The 22,594-nt window shown below is 41.8% G+C and overlaps 1 protein-coding gene across 1 annotated transcript in view; it reads left to right on the forward strand.

Moving 5' to 3' along the window:
- PCOLCE2 (procollagen C-endopeptidase enhancer 2) overlaps nt 1-18,354 on the forward strand; it is a 95,581-nt gene extending 77,227 nt beyond the window's left edge. The window contains exons 6-9 of the mRNA XM_019966413.2: nt 6,715-6,872; nt 10,869-10,952; nt 14,425-14,592; nt 17,778-18,354. Coding sequence (XP_019821972.2) covers nt 6,715-6,872; nt 10,869-10,952; nt 14,425-14,592; nt 17,778-17,908 — 541 coding nt within the window. The 3' untranslated portion in view covers nt 17,909-18,354. The remainder of the gene's footprint in view (nt 1-6,714; nt 6,873-10,868; nt 10,953-14,424; nt 14,593-17,777) is intronic.
- The last annotated feature ends 4,240 nt before the right edge of the window (nt 18,355-22,594 follow it).

The following is a 22,594-nucleotide window of genomic DNA, read 5'->3' on the forward strand; positions in this document are numbered from 1 at the left end:
ATTCTCGTTTGAGTAAGCCCTGGCAGCTCAGACTGTAAAAAATTCACTTGCAATGCAGGAGACCTGGGTTTGATCCCTGGGTTGGGAAGATCCCCTGGGAGGGCATAGCAACCCACTCCAGTATTCTTATCTGGAGAATCCCATGGACAGAGGAGCCTGGTGGGCTATAGTTCATGGGGTCACAACAGTCAGACACGACTTAGGACTAAACTACATGTCACACCTTCGCATAGAGTACTAGTAAAGGTGGCAGTTTAAATGACTACTGCTTGCCTGCAAGTCACCATTGTGCTAATTTAAATAGTCTTTCTAAAAAAAAGGTCTTTCTTACCCTGTTCTTCAACCTAGTGAAAGTATCTGCATCACTTGATCTTAGTGAATTTCTGTGATTTCCCATAGGCACATTAGAATTAAAGCACAGCATTTTCTTTATTTTTTTAAATTTACTTTTATTTATTTCTTTGGCTGTGCCGGGTGTCAGTTGTGGCATTCCAACTCCTAGTTGCAGCATGTGGAATCTAGTTCTCTGAGCATGGATCAAACCTGCCCCCTCTCCCCCCATCCCCCAGGCATTGGGAACATGGTGTCTTAGCCAGTGGGCCACTAGGAAAGTCCCAAGTCACTTTCCAGGTTAGATTCATTTATATTTATTAAGTTTGATAATAGTAAGAATTTGAATATGTACAAGTTAGTAGTAATTTAAACATGTATGTAATCAGTCGCTCAGTCACGTCTGACTCTTTGTGACCCCATGGACTGTAGCGCCCGCCAGGCTCCTCTGTCCATGAGATTTTCCAGGCAAGAATACTGGAGTGGGTTGCCATTACTTTCAAAATTACTATACACAAATTTGGCTTTGGAGATAGCTATGTGACACCAATGTGGTTGAATTAATTTTCCTCCCTACCCCCCCTACCGCAAGGGAGATAATAAGGAAAATTGGCTGGTTTTGGCCTTGGCTTCTGGTGAAAGGAAATAAAAATAGTCTCTGATGGGAATTTTTAACCAAAAACCAGTCCACATGTGAATTTGAGGTTATAATTTAAACTACCTGACTATTCCCAAAAAAATGCAGTCAGAAACTTAAAGAATCTCCAAGTTGTGAGTGCCCACATGGTATGACAGAGGAAAACACAAATCCTTGCTGAAAGAATGCATCTTAACTTAGGCTTTAAGAATTCCTATAAATAAAGTTTCAAGAACTACAAGTACTAATAAAAAAAATCATGAAACACGAAGAAAAAGCCAACATAAACAATCAGCAGCAGAAACAAGCTATAATCAGACCTACAAAGGCCTAATTATAGTAATCAGTAAAAATATAGTTTATATTAAATATAAATTAAATATATTAATTAAATATTAACTACATAATTACTATATATAGTAAAATTATGAGATACAGAAGGTAAAATAAGTATGTGAAAAGAAATTCATGTAAAATATATTACTTGAGAGCCTTTAAGGTACAGACTGTTGAAAGTGAATAAGAACCAAGAGACTTTTAGAAATGATCAATTAGATTTAACAAAGAGTCTAACAGAATTTCCAGAACTGAGATACATAATAATTTAAACAAGAAAGTTAATACATATGTTAAATAGTTGATAGACATAGTTCCAGAAGGGATTTAAGGTACTGAGAAATAGGTATGAAGTGATTGCCTGGAACATGGCACAAAGAGACAGATGGAAAATATGAAAGAGAGGTTAAGATTTATAGAAGCTAGAGTGAAGGAACCTAATATACATTAATCAAGGTTCCATAAGAAACAATATAGAATGTAGGAAATTTAATGTTTGAAGAAATACTAGTGAGCAATTTCCAAAATGGAGGAGAGATATCAATGATCAAATATGAGAAGTCAATAAAGCCTAAGCAATATATGTTTTAATAGATCCATGCCTACATGTATTATAGTAAAACCACAAAACAGCAAAGAAGGATGTTAAAAACATCCAGGAAGAAAAGACAGATTATCACAAAGAGCCTAACAACTGACTTCTCAGTAGAAACAATGAAAGTTAGATCTTAGAAAAATATCTTCAAAATGCTAACACAACTGTCACTCTAGAATTAATTACCCAGAAAACCTTCTCTTTTGTGAATGTGGGTGAAATACAGACATTTTTAGTTGAATAAGAGCTGAGACAGTTTACTACCAACAAATCCAAACTAAAGAAACTGCATTATGACTTTAAATCAGGCAGAAAGGTAATGACCACAGAATAAAAGACTAAAATGCAGAAACAAACACTGAGCAAAGATAGTGGATACAGAGTTGAAGGATTCTCAGGTCTCTGTGTTATTTAAGAGTCGGGTGAAGATATTGTGAAACTTTATAATATGCCAAAGTAAGTATGGATGGTAAATTGAGGTAACCTCTTAAAAAAAAAAGAAATGAAGAGGTAGAAGGTTGTAAACCAACAGGCTTGGTCTAATGGATAAATAGAGAACACTGTAGGACTTCGCTGGTGGTCCAGTGGTTAAGACTCCACAGTCCCAATGCAGGCAGCATAGCAGTTTGATCCCTGATCAGGGAACAGTTCTGAAGGAGAAGAACTGGCAGGGAGATTTGACCTACCATGATGGAACAAGGTCAGAAAGCTGTTGTAATTAAGACAGTGTGGTTTTAACAGAAAGATAGAAAAACTGACTAATGAAAACACCAGAGAAGCCAGAAACACATCCATGTGTCTCTGCAGAGTGGGCACATTCCAGAGTCCCACAGGTCAGCGGCCAAAGGTTGGCCCTGTTGAGAATGGAGGCAGGGACCATTTTTGTTTCCATGGAGAAATGAATTGTGTTCATATCTATGTCACACAAAAATCAATTACAGATGGGTTACAGGTGGAACTTAAATGAGAAGTTTAAATGAGAATTTCTGCTCATCAAAACACACCTTAAAGGGAGAGAAAAGAGAAGGCGCAAAACCAAAACAGATGTTTGTAAAATATTTGATATACTTGACAAAGACCTAGGTCTAGGTTCCAGAACATAGCAAGAAATTCTTAAAAGTGAATAAGGAAAAGGTAACAACTCATTACGAAAAATGGGCAAAGGACATGAAAAGGCATTCCCAGAAGAAAGCTGCACAGTGAATGCATCTTTGAGAAGAATGTAAATTGGTACCGTCACTTTGGAAATCAGTTTGGCAATATCTACTAAAATTGAACATGAACTTGTATCCGTTAACCTCGTGTAGAGTCTATACCCTAACCTTCTGGTGTGTCCACTAAGGATACTTTTGTCCTCCTGCATCACAGCACATAAAAGTGTTCTCTTTAACATTGTGTGTTCCAGAGGGAGAGTAAACAGCCCAGTGTTTATCAATAAGAGAATAGTCAGATTCTGTTGCAATTCACAGTCTATAGCCATGAACATAGTGGATAAGTCTCACAGTTGTAATGTTGAGGGTAGGAAAAAAAAAAAAAAACGAAAAAGACACACTATACGCTTTCATTTATATGAAGTTTAAGAGCATACAAACCTATAGGTTATATGGATTCATGATACAGACCATTGTTGTTCAGTCACTCAGTCGTGTCCGACTCTTTGCAACCCCATGGACTGCAGCACACCAGGCCTCTCCGTCCATCACCAACTCCCAGAGCTTACTCAAACTCATGTCCATTGAGTCAGTGATACCATCCAACCATCTCATCCTCTGTCACCCCTTCTCCTCCTGCCCTCAGTCTTTTCCAGCATCAGAGTCTCTTCCGACAAGTCGGCTCTTCACATCAGGGGGCCAAAGTATTGCAGCTTCAGCATCAGTCCTTCCAATGAATATTCAGGGTTGATTTCCTTTAGGATTGACTAGTTTGATCTTCTTGCTGTCCAAGGGACTCTCAAGAGTCTTCTCTAACATTGCAGTTCAAAAGTATCAATTCTTTGGCACTCAGCCTTCCTTATGGTCCAGTTCTCACATCCATACATAACTACTGGACAAACCATAGCTTATATAAGTAAATCTGTAGTAGATAAAGGAAGGGAAAGAAGGAGCACAAACTCAGGGTAGCGGTTGCCTCCACAAGGGTGGGTGGGGGCGATGGGGGCGCTGTTGAGCATCCCTGGCTTCCTGAGAAGTTTGCCTGGAAGAGCTTGGACCACAGGAATATCTCCCCACAGTTAGAGTACTTCTGGGGTGGGGCAGTACAGAAAGTGAGAAAACCTGTTTGGGGAACTTTTCCCCTGTTAGATGTGTGACTAGGAGGAGGAGTGTTGTGACTGGCAGGACATCACCAGCATCCCTGTGCCTGATTCAGCACAGTATCAGTACCATTGGATTCAGTTCAGAAACATTTACTATATATACCCCAGCCATGTGGTGGGCACGATGTTAGGGACCTGGAACTCCAAGATTAATAAAAAAATACAGAGGTGAGTAGCAGGAGGGGCGGAAACAAGGCAGACAGGTAAATTGGCAACAAAAAGTCTGGGTGGATTTCTGACAAGGAGTCCTTTGGTCCAGTAGGGACAAGTGGTGGGGAAATTGGGGGAGATTATGCTTCTTGAAGCTGAGTCTTGACGGAAGAGTGGAAGTTAGATACAGAACAGAGGATTCGTTCCAAGCAGAGTTTGATTGTAAAGATACACAGAGGAGATGGATGCTGTTCTGGAGCCTACGCCTTGAGTGGGAGAGAGAGACAGAGGAGGCTGAGAGTGGAGTGGACTCCACATCGTGCAGACGTGGGGGCCCTCCCCATGCAGGTGGGGGAAATGACAGGACTGGTGCCCCTAGAACCCCTCCTAGACAACAGCAGGGAGGAGGCTGTGGCAGTGGTCCAGGTAAAGACAAGGAGGTGAAGGATGGTGAAGATGAGGAGGAGGTGGGTCAAGAAATACGGTGGTTGGTTGGCTGCAGACCGTTCTCATAGGCAATTCTGTAAGACAGCAGTGAGCATCCTTCATCCAGTCCTGGGATTTGCTAGTGAGGAGTGGGCACACATGAGATGTCCCCTTGCCTTTCGAGTGATTTGTAACATTAATTTGCAAATGCAACACTTGGCCTTCAGTACATTTATGGCACTGCGGTTCTGTCACATTCATACTAAAGCTCAGTGGCAGCATAGCTGAAATATGTCTTTGTGACAAAAATACTCTTCCTTGAGAAAATTTAGCTTCCAGTATAGTGCTTCCAAGATTAGTTCATACAAGAGGCAGTGAATGATCACTATAATTATAACATCGTGCCCCTAAGGCTGGCTTGGTTGGATCGTCAGGTTTTCTTTGCTGCTTACAAGAAGTGCTTTTTGTAATGTTATCATCTAAACAAGGTTAACATGTCTTATTTGTAATTGTAGTTGAAAACTGTATTTCATGCACGCTGTGTTTATTTCATGGAATATTTTCAGAAGCAGGATTAAATATTCACGTTTGTGGCTTGATGCTCAGAAGCATTATTTAAATGACCTTGGTCCCATTTTTGTGACTGGAAGGTAAAAGGGAAGTCACAGAGCTCGTTCTTAGGTTTGGTTCATGTCTTGGCTCGGAAGGCAATAACCTTCAGGACAGAGAAGACCCTGCACTGTTCTCCCTGGTGGTCAAGGCCAGATCTACCTTCCCCTCCACGCTTCCAACTCAAAGTAGCTGATAGGTGAGGGAAAACAAGAGTTGCCTCATGTATTTATTGTCCAAGATGCCTAAGAAGTGATTCGGCTGAGAAGATGCCTCAAAAAAGGAGTTTAGACAAACCACCAATTAATTTGGTTAAATAACTAATTTTTTCCACTTCTGAATTAAATAGTTTTAAAATGGAATTAGCCAAACAGCATTTTTAAACCATTGTTTAAATAACAATAGCAAAAGATTAGGTGAAACTACCATCTTTTATAATATAGTTATCCCCTAAGACTTAAGTAAGAGAGCTTCTGAGCCTCAGTAATTAGCGCTACTAAATCTTTAGTCCCAACTAACCAGCACGCCCCTAAGATTGCTTTAAAATTAGATTCTTAATGAGGTTGTTCATGACCACCAAAACAAAGTAATCACTTTCTCTTTCTCCTTAAGAGCATTTTGCTACCCAGATTATAAACAGAAAGGTTTCCATTTCAGGCACGCGTGAGAACTCTTATTAACAATGAAATGAAAGTCCCATTAAATTCTGAGTGGCTTTCTTATCCCTAGGTGACCAGCCCGCTAAGACGATCCCTTTCGTTGTGTCTTCACAGGGTGTGGAAATTTGTTCACCAGGTTTCTCCATCTGATTCCCCATGGCCAGCAACCCCTAGCTCCCCAGGCCAGCCGGAACTGAGTCTTAGTTCAAAGATGCTGTGCAGTTGCTGAGTCAGACCAGACCCTAAAGCGCTTATGAAGCACCAGCTGCAGCTTCAGTGCTTACACTGTCCCCAGTGGCACCTGGTCCTGGGTTCAAATCCTGACTCTCCTACACACAAGCGGAGGGCCTTGGGCAAATCACTTTAACTCGCTGATCTTCAGTCACCTGTTCCATAAAAAGGGGATAATAACATGGTTGTTGTGAAAGCACAATTCAGCAGTTTGCAAAAAGCTCAGTGCCTAACTGAGCAAACGCTCAGGAAATGTTAGCTATTTGCGTGAATATTGAGCAGGTTAAGAATGTCATCTTTTTAAGTCTTTTAACTTTTCAGTTTAAACAGAGAGTAATCTATTGTTGGAAATTAAAGGAAAGTTAGTTCTACACTTTTAAATCTATATATATATATGCATTTTTAAAACTTTTTTTTTCCCTTTTAGGCCAATTGTATCTGAGAGAAACGAACTTCTCATTCAGTTTTTATCAGATTTAAGTTTAACTGCAGATGGATTTATCGGTCACTACAAATTCAGGCCCAAAAAATTACCGACAACCACTGCACTGCCTGTTACCACCACCTTTCCAGTGTCTACAACAAGTAAGTCTGCTTTGAAATTTCTACTCAGACTTGAGTATAAGAAGAATTCTTCTGAAGTGGGGGTGGGGGGGAGGGGGGAAACTGATTAAGAGGAAAATACTTGAAACTAAAATAAGTTAAATAAGACAAATACTTACATAAGAGAATAATATGATTCCATAAATGAAAGAAAAGTATAAGATATAAGAATGCTTATAAGCTAATAATTTTAAAATGTTATCCAGGAAAATTATGGTCACTTAAAAATACTAGGAACCCTATTATAGGTAGAGACCATAACAAGCCTAATTTTTCTTTCTTGGCATTTATAAAATCATGTTTTTCTTTTTATTACATAGAACTGTAGTATTTTGGGTTAAAATTTCAGGGCCCTGATTCCTGTCTGTTTTCATTTCTGCAAGTATTTGGACTTTGTTGTGGGGAGGGGTATGATCCAAAATGTGCCATACAAAATATATTATTTTTTTAAACTGAAGTAAATCAAACAAAAACATTGTATGTATTGTAGACACCAGTTGGGGACCTCTGGTTTGGGTATGACCTAAGAAATGAAAGGGCAACAGAGCGTTCCTGTTTCTTGTCTCTACACCCTGTCAGCAGAGCCCACCAGGATTTCAGGCCTCAGATCTCAAAATCTAAAAGGGAGGAGAAAAAAGTGGAAGGGGGAATCTAAGGTTAAGACGTGAAATGGGCTGAAATAAGCCCAGCTTTATTGCCCACCATTTTCTGCGAGTTCGCAGAGAGGGCTGTCCTGAGTACAGACACTTCCAGAAGGGCTGATTTTTCTGAGCACTCCGCAAGTGTGCCACCTTGTGGCCCGGAAGTGTACTGCTGCACATCGCAGCAATATTTCTCCAGTTCTCTCAGTGGACCTTGGTGTCCTTATTCTTCCCAGAGAATCATCTGTCTACACCCATGTGGTTCTCCAGCTTTTATATCCAGTCCTAAACTTTCTCTGAAGTTGCAAACATGACTTTTTAATTATCTCCTACAGGTTTGCAACTGCTAGACATTGAAAAATATATCAGATTTAACTCATTTCTATCACACTATATTCTGTCTCATTTCTGCTTCTCCACCTATTTTCTCAAGCCTGGGCCACAGCATCTGTAGCCACACTCCTAGGGTTCCCTTGACTTCCTCTATCTTAACTCCCCATGCATGCCCTGCCCCTTCCCCCCACCCCCAACAGCACAGACTGTGTCTCTCCCCCACTTAGATTTGCTGTCTACGCCTATGCCTTCCAATACGGTGGCCACTTTTAGATGATTGAAATGTGATTAGTGCAACTAAAGATCTGAATTTTTAACTTCATTAAATTTAAAAAGCCTCCTGTGGCCAGCAGCCAGACCAGAGGACAGCGCAGGGGCCAATCTCCTTCACACTTTGTCCCTGGGGCCTCCCCTTCTAGCTTCATCTTTAGGCTCTACCACCTTGCTCCTTATGCTCTAAGTATTTGGGATTTTATCCTAAGTGTGGAGGAAGCTGTTGGTGGATTTAAGCAAAGTTCAGGATTAGATTCTCACTTAATGTTGAGAATTCACCTCACTCAGATGTTGATGAGACTTTAAACAAGAGCAGGAATAGAATGGTACCATCTGATTTCGTGATGTGGAGGCTGCCGGACACCCTGGCAGGGGTTGTGTGAGCCGAGTGGTGCAGGTAGATGCTGAACAAGGGCGAGGGGGCGTGTGGAGCATGGCAAGGAAACGAACACCAAGTCCAGCAACTCAGTCTGAGGGTTTGGCCCTGAGGAAGGGAGGTAGAGAGCCTGAGTGTTTGAACATGGTAAAGCTAGGGGGAAGTAGCTTGCAAAGAGGGAAAACAGAAGGGCGGAGCAAGGGAATAAGTGAGGAGGAAATTTTCACAAAGATGGCAGGGTCTGGCCTCCAGAGGCCATGCAGAAGGATAGACCTTAGGCCAGAGGTAGGCAGCCTCCTCTCTTAGGAGAGGAAGGAAGTCAGGGTACAGATGGAGACAGCTCGGAGGTCTGGTGGAGGACATTTTGTTCTGTGATCTTTGTTCTCACCAGAAAATAGGCAAGGTCACCTGCTGAGAACAAGAAGAGAGGTGGGAGCCCTGGGGGTTGTGGGGCAGTTTGTCACTTGGATGAGGGTCTGTTTGTGTTCTCAGCTGTCTGTGAGCAGACACAGAAAGAGAAAAGAGTCTCCTACCGGACTGCTAGAGGGCAGAGCAGGAACAGGTGTGTAAGTATTGTTAAAAAAGTAACTGAACTAATGGACCATGAAAACTACGTGGAAAAGCTAAGGAATTAAGATGGGCCAGGGTGATGGAATGGGAAATAGGAGCGGGGCCAGTGTATTGAACCTCTAAAGAAACAAAGAATAAGTAGTCATGAGAGTAGGAGAGTGAATAAATAAGCCTAAAGGAGAGGAGGTTCTGTTGGATGAAGGATGAGAGATTAGTGATGAGACTTCAGCAGAAGGACACGTGAGCCTGGGACTGAGGGGCGAAGATGGACCAGAGGGAACATCTGAGATGGGGGGCCGGGGTTGAGGCTACAGCCAGAGAGCGATCGTCCCCAAGGAGGGAGGACCCACCAAGATGCTTGAGGGAGCACATGAAGAGGAAAGCTGAAAACCCCGTGCCACACTTGGGTGTGCAGGGCAGCAGAGAGCAGACAGGAAGATGAAGAATGTCAGGGTGGGCCACCCACCCAACCTCCAGACTAATGTCCTGAGGCCGAGAAGGAGCTGGGTTCAAGTGGTCCACGTAAGAAGATGCTCTTTCATCAGACAAGGAGAACCTCTAAGGCACTTAGCTTTGGACTCAGTGAATTAGATAAATTTAGGTCCCCAACTTTTAGAGCAATATTCCCTCTAAATGCTTTCTGAGCTCTTTCTCTACTATATATATATTTATATATGCTATTATGTATATTTTAACATTAAACTGTGTATATTTTAATATTGTAATCCACTTTAGATCCTTTTGGAGATAAGTAGGGATACAAATTAAGATTAAATTCACAGAAGGGTTAGCAGAACATATTAGAAGGGCAAATTCTTACCCGGTAAGTACAGCTCTATGACAGTTGTTCTGTTTAGTTCTTCCTAACACGTTGCCACATGTAAGGGAATCATTACCAAATGTTTTGGAAACATTTTTAATGATGAAAATGAGGATTCAATATTTTCATTTCATTTCATAAGGATTAAATATTATCATCATATCACAGCTTTCCAACCTTGGCACCATTTACATTTTTGGCTAGATAATTCTTTGCTTTGGGGGGCTGTCCTGTTCACTGTGAAATGTTGAGCAGCATCGCTGGTTATCTACCTACTAGACGCTGGTATCATCCTCTAGTCGTGACTGCCAAAAATATTTCCAGAGTTTACCAAATGTCACCTAGTGGGAGAAATCACCCCCATTGAGAACTACTGTGTTTGTCTATTTAGCTGTACTTTAAATTTGTCTACTTCTCAGTTCTTAAGATCCTTACAGGCAATGACAGGCTCAAAATAGCACACTTCATCACATGAGCATTGTTCCCCAAAACCTGTAATGCTAACATTTGGGTAATTGTGTATTTCAAATGCATCAAGAAAACTCCCTCCACTCTCAGGGGAACCCCATAAGATTCCTTTGGTGAAGTGAAGAGTTAACCTGTATTTCCTGTGTTCTTATTTGTTATTCTGGGTTTTTGGTAAGCAGGGCACATGAGACTGTATCTATTTTTGGTTACAGCATTAGTTATATATAAAGGAAGAAGAGAATGGGGCTAAATTTGGGTTATCTTTGATCTCAGGTTTAAAGCTCAGCAGAGGGCATTGAGTTACCCTGAGGAAATTAAGAGTAGAAGTTGGTAACGTGAGGAATATCCTTTGCAGGTTCTTTAATTATTTCATTGCAGTGACAGATTGGTGGCTCAGAGAAATAAATGAGAATTTTAAATGGACTGATTCAGATCTAAACACCAATTATATATGCATTCATTTTCCTGAATCTCATGTATTTCTTCTTGGAATGAAGGTTTAAAGCCCACCGTGGCCCTGTGTCAGCAGAAGTGTAGACGGTCGGGGACTCTGGAGAGCAATTATTGCTCGAGCAACTTCGGTAAGAAAGAAAACCGTCTTTCCTTTTTAATCAGAAACCCGAAACTGCATGCTTAACCTCAAAGGAACTGCCATGAATGGGATGGTAGTGGGTCAGTTACACTCTGCATCTACCCAGGAAAATATTTTCCTCCACGCTAAGGTGTGTTGCACCATTTGAAGTGTTAGAGTTCACAACTGAGAAAAATGTGTGCAGAAAATACGTTTTTCACACAAACTTAAAACTTAATCATTTGACTTCTGGTACATGACTCTGCTGTTCTGTTTATTCTGGCTAGCCCAGTGTTTCCCCCACCCCAGGAAAAAAACCCTGCATCCTTTTTTTTCTCACATCGTTTTCATGTTCTGAGTATTTTTTCACACATCTGTAATTCAACTTAAATAATTCAGAAACATATCCAAGCTGGCCTCTCTCAGAAGAAATTCAAGTATTTCCTCTGCTGTGTCCCTCCAGAGGATGAAATTAAAACTCGGAAATCTGAAATCCATTTGGAAACTCTTATAAACTGGAAGATATCAAGGAGATATTACCTAATGAATCAGAATTCCTAAAGAGTTTTTTTTCCAATTAAAAAAATCTTGCACATTCTGTGAAAACTGCTTAAGAGCAAACGATCCCAAGTTGAATTATGTTGGTTATGTTTGAAAGGAATATGGAAGAAAAGTCTTATCAGGAAAAGAAAGTTGCTACGGCCTAAATAGTTTACCCAACACAGGGCCTCCCAGAAGAAGCTTTGCTTGCTTTTTCTTATGCCTTCAAGTGATAACTGCAGCCCAGATTGACCATATTGTAGTAAAGATGTGAGGACAGTAAAGAATCTAGGGCCCTGTAGAGGGAGGGAATACATATATGTGTATATGTATACACATATAGCTAATTTGGGGCTTCCCAGGTGGCGCATTCGGAGAAGGCAATGGCACCCCACTCCAGTACTCTTGCCTGGAAAATCCCATGGATGGAGGAGCCTGGTTGGCTGCAGTCCATGGGGTCGCTAAGAGTTGGACACGACTGAGTGACTTCACTTTCACTTTTCACTTGCATGCATTGGAGAAGGAAATGGCAACCCACTCCAGTGTTCTTGCCTGGAGAATCCCAGGGACGGGGGAACCTGGTGAGCTACCATCTATGGGGTCGCACAGAGTCGGACACGACTGAAGCGACTTAGCAGCAGCAGCAGGTGGCACATTTGGTAACGAATTTGCCTGCCAGTGGGTTCAAATCCCTGAGTGGGTAAGATGCCCTGAAAGAGGAAATGGCAACCCACTCTAGTATTCATGCCTGGAACATTCCATGAACAGAGGAGCCTAGTGGGCTACAGTCCATGGAGTCGCAAAGAGTCAGACATGATTGAGCGTACACACACACACACACACACACAAGCACATAGCTGATTCAGTTTGTTGTACCCCATTATAAAGTAACTATGCGTGCTCAGCAGCTCAGTCGTGTCCAATTCTTCGTGAGCCCACAGAGGGGAGCCTGTCAGGTTCCTCTGTCCATGGGATTTCCCAGACAAGAATACTGCAGTGGGTTGCCATTTCCTACTCTAGGGGATCTTCCCGACCCAGGAATCGAACCTGAGTTTCCTGCGTCTCCTGCATTGGCAGGCACATTCTTCAGCACTGAGCCACCTGGGATGCCCCGAAAGCAACTATACCCCAATAAAAAAAACTAGGGCCCTAAATCTATCTGGAGTTTGCATGCCAAAATGCAAATAACCGGCATGAAAATGAAGACCAGTAGCACCAGGTGTCATTGCTCCCACATCCAGTAACAGGTGCTTAAGGAAATCTCCCTCCCTCCCTTCAGAGCTATCTGATTTCACTCAGCTACCAACTGACATTTTGCAGAGAATCGCTCATCACTGGGAATCACAGTAAGGTGTAATAAGAATTCTGATGTGATGAGCTTTGCACGCCACATAAGCAGTGAGTTTTCACTTTATCCTGAAAGGGTAATATTATCAAGTCCAAAACTCCATGTATTCCATTGTGACTTACATGGCAAAATGACCCAATACTACCACCAGAGGCCTGTTGGTTCCTAACCCACATTGGTAGCACTGTTTTAGGGGCAGGGTTTTGTTTTTGTTTTTAATTGGCCACATCATGCGGCATGCAGTACCTTAGTTCCCTGACCAGGGATCGAACCTATGCCCCCTGCAGTGGAAGCATGGAGTCTTAACCACTAGACCACCAAGTAAATCTCTTTAGGGGCAGGTTTTGATTTCACAATGACTGGGGGCTGCAGTTGGTTTTCTGGGTAAGGACAGGATTATCAAAAAGTCATTCAATCTAAGTCCTGCGTCACATGGAATACACCCCCTTCAAAAAATGCCCGAAGCATGCCTTTGTGAAACACTGCATCTTTCTTTCAGACAAGGCAATGGCACCCCACTCCAGTACTCTTGCCTGGAAAATCTCATGGGCGGAGGAGCCTGGTAGGCTGCAGTCCATGGGGTCGCTAAGATTCGGACACGACTGAGCGACTTCACTTTCACTTTTCACTTTCATGCATTGGAGAAGGAAATGGCAACCCACTCCAATGTTCTTGCCTGGAGAATCCCAGGGACGGGGGAGCCTGGTGGGCTGCCGCCTCTGGAGTCGCACAGAGTCGGACACGACTGAAGCGACTTTGCAGCAGCAGCAGCATCTTTCTTTATGTGGCTCAGAAGTAAGACTCTTCTCTGAGTGTTACATGGTAAGAAGAGAGAGTTACATAGTGAAAAGCAACGGAATTTTGCTAGAGTTTTTTCTAACCAAGGAAATGTTTAAAGTTATACCTCAGTTCTATACTTTGACTTGTTCATTGAGATAAAAAGGATGGATAAGAAAGAGAATATGAAAGACCCAGAGGGACTTCCAGAAGTCCAGTGGCTAAGACTCCAAGCTCCCAATGCAGGGGGCTTGGGTTCGATCCCTGGTTGGGGAACTAAGATCCTGCATGCGGCAACTAAGACCCAGCTCAGCCAAATAAATAAATAAAAAGAGAGGAACCAGGGGGAGATACAGAAAGGTAAGTGCTCACCCACACAGACACAAGGAATCAGATCTTTATGGCTCAAACCTCCATCATGCAACTTCTTATTATGGCACTGCCTTAAGGATACACGGTCCTGTTGAGTATTAACAAGCAGAGGTGCAATTACCATGTTTGGTAATTGATCCACACGTTGGATAACACATTGGAACAAGTCTCTGTCTCAGCAACTGACTGCAGTTTGGTAGTTATTTTGGTTTTTTTCAATGCCTAACAGCTAGGGTAACATTACAGCCCCATGACTCCTGGTTTTTAACCTGTATTTTGATGACAGATAGACAGAATTAAATTTAATGACTCTTATTATGCCCTTCTTTCTAACATTAAAATGTTTCCCATCTGAAAGTTAGAGGAATGTATCAATACAACTATTTTCAGTTCCGCTTACATTGGTCTTCACTGTCTTAGATTTTAAAAATGTTTTCTTTTGCAGTCTTGGCCGGCACTGTCATCACCACCATCCCTCGAGGTGGGAGTCTGCATGCCACGGTCTCGATCATCAACATTTATAAAGAGGGCAATCTGGCAATTCAGCAGGCCGGCAAGAACATGAGCGCCAAGGTCCTCGTGGTCTGCAAGCAGTGCCCACTCCTCAGAAGAGGTGAGCAGGAGGAAAACTCCAGGCTTTCTTCCGGGGGAGCTCAAGGGCCGGGAAGGGGAAAGGAGAGCCTCTCCGAGCAAGTCGTGGATCTTTCCATGCCGTGGCTGGTCTAGAGAAGTCAAGTCATGGCTCATGTATTGCCCACTTCTGATGGAGAAGGAGGGTCTTTGGCGTCAGGCAGAATTGGGCTCCAATCTCAGTTCCTGTAACTTGTGGAAGAAGACAGGATAATGGAAATGGTCAGTGAGTTCAAGAAGCATTTGAAGTTGGATCAATAGGGAACAGACAGAGAAAGAGGTTCAGGGGAAAGAGATTTTCAGTTACCGCACTTAAAGTACCACTACTATGTGTAGAGGAAAATATCTATCAAGGAATAGGAAATTCAAGGACTTCCCCGGTGTTCCAGAGGCTAAGACTCTATGCTCCCAAGGCAAGGGGCCCGAGTTCAATTCCTGGTTCAGGGAACTAGGTCCCACATGTTGTAGTTAAGAGTTCACATACCTCAGTGATGATTGAAGATCCCATGAGCAGCAACTAAGACCCAGTGCAGCCAAATAAAAGTATTTTTTTTTTAAAAAAAAAAGGAACAGGAAATTCAGAGTTGGTGTTCAGAAGAGAGAGGTATCTATGGGCTAGAATAAAAGATCTGGGGCTCATCTGTAGATATGAGATTATTAAATTCACGGGTGAGAATGAGTTTATTAAGATAAATTTTAGGAAAAGGAAAGTTACCCTAGAGCCAGAGGCACGTGATTTTTTAAAAACAGGTATATAAAAGTAATGTATGTTCTATGGTTTTTGAAAAAGTTAAATAAGTAGTGCATGCTTAGTCTCTTTAGCTGTGTCTGACTCTTTGCAGCCCTATGGACTATATACCCGCTAGGCTCCTCTGTCCCAGGAGATTCTCCAGGCAAGAATACTGGAGTGGGTTGCCATGCCCTCCTCCAGGGGGTCTTCCCAACCCAGGGGTCGAACCCACATCTCTGATGTCTCCTGCATTGGCAGGCGGTCTTTACCACTAGTGCCAACTAAGTGGAGAAGGATTTAAAATAAAAAGGGAAGCCCTTTCCCTTTCCCCAGAGGCACAATGAAAAAGCTCCTTCCAGAAGGTTCTGTCCATGTAAAAATGTACATACACATGTAGACAGATGGGATCTTTCTACACATATTCTGCTCAAACTTCCCTCCACATGATGTGTATATGGACAGCTTTCCATCAACAGCACATACACAGCTCTCTCTTACTTTGGAATGGCAGTCAGGGCAGTCACGCCCGGCACTCCACTGTGTGATGAACCATGACTTCCCATCCGGTATCAGCTTGTTCCTTTTCTCAGTCTTATTACAAACCTCTCCCACAATCAAAAGAAGCCAAACCTCTACCACACACATAGAAATACAGATACATTACATACAAATACATTAAGAAAGCTTTACTATGAATTCAGATTGTTCATAAAAGTCAGAGGCCAGCAGCTTCACATTGACTCTATTTTTGAAAAATATATATATTGTGAGAAAATCTTTCTATAATAAAATGGAAAATGCCAGAAAGGGAAATTTTGATCAGTTTTATCATAAAAATTTGATCTTCAGAGCTTCATATAACATTATAAATGAGATTAAAATGCAAACAAACATGATAAATAAAATGGTAGAGTAATTTTTGTAAACACAATGGATAAGAGGTTGATATTATTTAAGTATTATTAAGGACTTGATTTCTGAACAGAAAATAATTGGTGATTTCAAAGCAAAATGTAGAAGGGATATAATCAAGAATAAATTATAAATTAATACAGTAACATTGTACCTCACTTCTAAGAAAAGGAAGTGAGCATCAGAAAAATAAGACCAACACCACCTTATGGTTTGTTGAAAAAGCAACATAGTACAACTTTCATATGCTCACATACTGTTGCTCAGAAATTACACTCTAAAACATAGTTTCTTGAGGAAATAATCAGAGATGAGCACAAATATGTATGTAAAGACTTCCCCGGTGGCTCAGACGGTAAAGCGTCTGCCTACAACATGGGAGACCTGGGTTTGATCCCTGGGCTGGGAAGATCTCCTGGAGAAGGAAATGGCAACCCACTCCAGTACTCTTGCCTGGAAAATCCCATGGACGGAGGAACCTGGTAGGCTACAGTCCATGGGGTCGCAAAGAGTCGGACACAACTGAGCATCATTTACTTTTACTATGCATGTAGAACTCATAAATTCCAAATAATAATCCCATTGACTCTTAAGAGGGAATAGTAAAGACTCTGTAAAAGGTAACACTTCTTTCCAGAAGTGTCTGGAACAGCAAATAATCCAGGTCTGGATACTTACTGTCAGATCTCATCTCATCAGATCTCATACTTACTGTCATCTCTCTTGTGGTGGCATCTGCCCGCCCAGCCTGCCAAGCCTTCACGGGCTCAGGACCATTACGATTATAGTGGTGGACCACAGAGGAAGGCTTATACAGGGGAAATGTCTCCTATGACACCCGGGGGAGAGGAAGAATAAAGGAGGTGGTAACACATTTTTCTGAAGCAATGTAAATCTTCAGAGTTGAACCCAACATACCTCAGTGTGGGCTCCAGTCTAGGCCTACGTACCTTAGTCAGACAAACAGATATATAAAAAAAACAGAACAACAGATAGAAGTACTTTTTAGTACATATCTTTTTAGGGACTATAAGAATGTAAAGAAGTATATGGTCCAACCATGCCCTCAAAAAACTTACATAGTATAAATGTTGGAGGGGTTAATAAAAAGTTCAAGACAACAACGGAAGACAATGGATCAATAGTTGCCAAATGCCTGGGGAGATCCAGAAGCCTGGTGGGACCAGGAGGGGCCTTCTGAAGACAGCCCCTTGAGGAAGGAGAGCTTTTCCTAGGAATAGTGTTTGTATAGAACGCTCAGTAAATACATTAGACCTTATGCAGAGCTGGACCTGACCGGGTCTAATCATTCCATCCAGTTTCCTAATGTAAGCAGAGCTGGAACATTCTATTCTGTCAAAGTTAGATTTTTTTTTCAATGAGAGTCTTAAACAAGGTTTTATGCTAGAAAGAACAAATATCTAATTACACGATTTGTAAAACATTTACCTGGAGGTAAGTTATAGCCTAAGTTGTTTCAAACCAACACACACAGAGAAAAAAATTAATCTTACATTCTCTTTTAGGTTTAAATTACATAATTATGGGTCAAGTGGGTGAGGATGGCCGAGGCAAGATCATGCCCAACAGCTTTATCATGATGTTCAAGACCAAGAATCAGAAGCTCCTGGACGCCCTGAAGAACAAGCAGTGTTAACACTGTGTCCATTTAAGCTGCATTCTGTCACTGCCTTTGAAAGATCTTTTTTTCTCTGTAGAAGAAGAAAATTTATAACCTGAAATATTGAGCATTCAGAGAGATTTACTCTTCACAGGATGTAGGTAGGAGAGCTCGGGTGTTGCTGATGGAAGTTCTTGCCGGCACAGAAGAGGAGCAGATATCTGATGGGAAGCCTGCAGACTCAGTGGGGTGATGCGACTAAATGTATCAAGCGTTGACAGTTTGGAAGCCGTTTATTTATGTATCTCTGTAAAAGGGTATTTTAGAAATGAGTTGTGTGAAGATGTAAAAAAGAGATTTTTATACGTGCAATATTTATAGTGATATTTGTTTTACCTTCAAGCATTTGCTCTGAGGTGTTATATTCTTCTCTCGCATTTTTAAAACCAGTGCTTAATAAATATTTTTAAATGATTATATAACTGCCATTAAACTTTTTTTATTAAAAAGTGGAACACTATGAAAAGAATATTCCCTGGTATTTACCTGTAAGATTGTCCTTGTATCAAGGGGCTTCCCTCATAGCTCAGTTGGTAAATTATCTGCCTGCAATGCAGGAGACCCGGGTTCATTTCCTGGATCAGGAAGATCCCCTGGAGAAGGGAATGGTAACCCACTCCAGTATTCTTGCCTGGAGAATCCCATGGACAGAGGAGCCTGACAGGCTACAGTCCCTGGGATCGCAAGAGTCGGACACGACTTATCGACTAAACCACCACCACCAAAAGAGCAGTCCAAGGACGACAGGAACCAGTTGGATCCAGTCTTGTAAACAGACTATAATTCTTTTCTGCAGAACCAGAGAATTGAGAGCTGGAGTGGTGTCCCTCAGGAATCTCGTTCAGGTCCTTCACTTTGTAATGGAAATGGAAGCTTGGGTATATTTAGTAACTTGTCCAGAGCACACACGTCCCAAAAGACAGAACAGGCAATCAAGCTCATAAGTCCTAAGTTCAAACCCAGTGCCCTTCCTGCCGCTAGAAGAGGTCTTCTCTGCCCCAGAGGAAAACTCCCTCATCTTGCAGAGTTCAGTCTTTGTTTCCCTAGCCTAAATCAAGTCATTTTATAGGACTTGAATTAGAAGTACAGAAATTAGAAGGGCGCCTCCCACCGCTATTTTGTTCATCCCTAGTTAACTGGGTCAGGGTGTATCTACTGGGATGCATTCTGCCACTGCCTTTAAAAAATCTATACTCACCCAGGAGAGGAAGAACTATAAAAGGGCTCCCATCGTGTGCAGAGCTACTTAAAACGCAGCCGTACCTGCCAGGGGTGTGGCAGGCAACCAGCCTCAGGAGGTTGTTGGGCAGGAGCTGCAGAAGAGGGAACAACTGTCCCTATCCGAAGGTAAAAAGCACACCAGGGATAAACACAGACTTGGGTCATAAGGTCCCCCATAGCTGAAGCAATGTTTTAGAAGTAAGGGAAAATACTCTTTTGGGTAAAAATAATAACTCCCAGCTCTAGATGTGACCAGACACTCAAAGAGCAGAAAATGGAAATTCAAAAGGAAGAATCCTGCTTGGGCAGCTAAGGGAGCACAAGAAAGCAATGAATGTGGGCTAGTTTGAGGGTCAGGAATCATTCCTGAACTCTCCCAGTGGGGTGACCATCAGTACCAGGGAATTCAGGGCGTCCCTGGTGGCTCAGCAGTAAAGAATCTGCCTGCCAGTACAGGATATGTGGATCGACATAGGTTCGATCCCTGGGTGGGGAAGATCCACTGGAGGAGGAAATGGCAACCCACTCTAGTATTCTTGCCAGGGAATTTCCACGGACCGAAGAGCCTGGAGGGCTACAGTTCAAGGGGTTGCAGAGTCAGACGCAAAAACCAGACAACAACCAGGGAATTCACCAGCTGAGGAAGTGGATGAACTAGAAGAGCTGGTGGGTGGCTTCCCTGGCCAGTGCCACCTTTTAGAAAAGCCCTCTCAACCCACAGAGGGCACAGGGCAGCTGCGAGCAGCCAGAATTTAACTGTGGAATCCTGATTGATTCCACCCTTCTCTAGACAGCTCACTACCTTTCAAGAATGCATGTTGTGGGACCTTGGAAGCAATTACTAAAGATTTTAGCATTTCTTACAGAAACTTCTATTGGTGTACCACAGGTAGCAGGCTTGCAGCCATCAGCTTCTTTCACAACCAGTGTAAATACCTCCATAGGTTTCTGAGAGAGGGTTGGAGTCACAGTGAGGTAAAAAGAAATCCAGACTATTCATACCACTGACATCTCTGACAGAAGACTTAGAACCGTTGATGGGATTTGTGGTTAATAATAGATGGCAATGATTTGTCTTTTTTTTTTTTATTGAAGGATAATTGCTTTACAGAAATTTTGTTGTTTTCTGTCAAACCTCAACATGAATCAGCCATAAGTATACATATATCCCCTCCCTTTTGAACCTCCTCCCCATTCCACCCCTGTAGTTTGATACAGAGCCCCTGTTTGAGTTTCCTGAGTCATACAGCAAGTTCCCATTGGCTATCTATTTTACATATGGTAGTGTAAGTTTCTGTGTTGCTCTGTTCATACATCTCACCCTCTCCTCCCCTCTCCCCATGTCCATAAGTGTGTTCTCTATGTCTGTTTCTCCCCTGCTGCCCTGTAAATAAGTTCTTCGGTACCATTCTTCTAGATTCCGAATATATGTGTTAGAATACAATATTTATCTTTCTCTTTCTGACTCACTTCACTGTTCACCCACCTCATCAGAACTGACTAAAATGTGTTCCTTTATATGGCTGAGTAATATTCCATTGTGTATATGTACCACAACTTCTTTATCCACTCATCTGTTGATGGACATCTAGGTTGCTTCCGTGTTATAGCTATTGTACATACTGCTGCGATGAACAGTGGGATACATGTGTCTCTTTCAATTTTGGTTTCCTCAGGGTATATGCCTAGGAGTAGGATTGTGGGATCACATGGGGTTTTATTCCTCATTTTTTAAGGAATCTCCGCACGGTCTTCCATAGTGGCTGTATCAGTTTACATTCCCACCAACAGTACAAAATTGTTTCCTTTTCTTCACACCCTTTCCAGCATTTACTGTTTGTAGACTTTTTGATGAGGGCCATTCTGATCAGTGTGAGGTGATATTTCATTGTATTTTTTATTTGCATTTCTCTAATAATGAGTGATGTTGAGCATCTTTTCATGTGTTTGTTAGCCATCTGTATGTCTTTGGAGAAGTGTCTGTTTAGGTCTTTTCCCCACTTTTTGATTGGGTTGTTTGTTTTTCCAGTATTGAGTTGTATGAGCTGCTTGTATATTTTGGAAATTAATTGTTTCATTTGCTATTATTTTCTCCCATTCTGAGGGTTGTCTTTTCACTTTGTGGATAGTTTCCTTTGCTGTGCAAATACTTTTAAGTTTAATCAGGTCCCACTTGTTTACTTTGGTTTTTATTTCCGTTACTCTAGGAGGTGGGTCATAGAGGCTCTTGCTTTGATTTATGTCATTGAGTGTTCTGCCTATGTTTCCCTCTAAGAGTTTTATTTCTGGTCTTACATTTAGGTCTTTAATCCATTTTGAGTTTATCTCTGTGTGTGGTGTTAGGAAGTGTTCTAATTTCATTCTTTTACATGTAGCTGTCCAGTTTTCCCAGCACCATTTATTGAAGAGGCTGTCTTTGCACCATTGTATATTCTTGTCTCCTTTTCAAAAATAAGGTATCCATAGGTGCATGGGTTTATTTCTGGGCTTTCTATCTTGTTCCATTGGTCTATATTTCTGTTTTTGTGCCAGTACCATGCTGTCTTGATGACTGTAGCTTTGTAGTATAATCTGAAGACTGTATCTTTGTAGTATAATCTGAAGTCAGGAAGGTTGATTCCTCCAGCTCCATTCTTCTTTCTCAAGACCATTTTGGCTATTCGGTGAATTCCATATGAATTGTGAAATTTTTTGTTCTAGTTCTGTGAAAAATGCCATCGGTAATTTGATAGGGATCACATTGAATCTGTAGATTGTGTTTGGTAGTATAGTCATTTTCACAATATTGATTCTTCCTACTCAGGAACATGGACTATCTCTCTATCTGTTTATGTCATCTTTGATTTCTTTCATTCAGTTCAGTTCAGTCGCTCAGTCGTGTCTGACTCTTTGTGACCCCATGAATTGCAGCACGCCAGGAATCAATCCCTGTCCATCACCAACTCCCGGAGTTCACCCAGACTCATATCCATCGCGTCAGTGATGCCATCCAGCCATCTCATCCTCTGTTGTCCCCTTCTCCTCCTGCCCCCAATCCCTCCCAGCATCAGAGTCTTTTCCAATGAGTCAACTCTTCACATGAGGTGGCCAAAGTACTGGAGTACTTTCCTTCCAAAGAACACCCAGGACAATCTCCTTTAGAATGGACTGGTTGGATCTCCTCACAGTCTAATTAATGTCTTATAATTTTCTGTATACAGTTCTTTTGTCTCCTTAGGTAAGGTTATTCCTAGATATTTAATTATTTTTGTTGCAATGGTGAATGGGAGTGATTATTTCTCTTTCTGGTTTTTCATTGTTAGTATATAGAAATGCAAGTGATTTCTGTATATAGATTTTGTATCCTAAAACTTTGATAAATTCACTGATTAGCTCTAGTAATTTTCTGATAGTATCTTTAGGGTTTTCTAAGTACAGTATCGTGTCATCTGGAAACAGTGA

Source organism: Bos indicus, chromosome 1, assembly GCF_029378745.1.
Source record: "Bos indicus isolate NIAB-ARS_2022 breed Sahiwal x Tharparkar chromosome 1, NIAB-ARS_B.indTharparkar_mat_pri_1.0, whole genome shotgun sequence".
In the NCBI taxonomy this organism is placed as follows: domain Eukaryota; kingdom Metazoa; phylum Chordata; class Mammalia; order Artiodactyla; family Bovidae; genus Bos; species Bos indicus.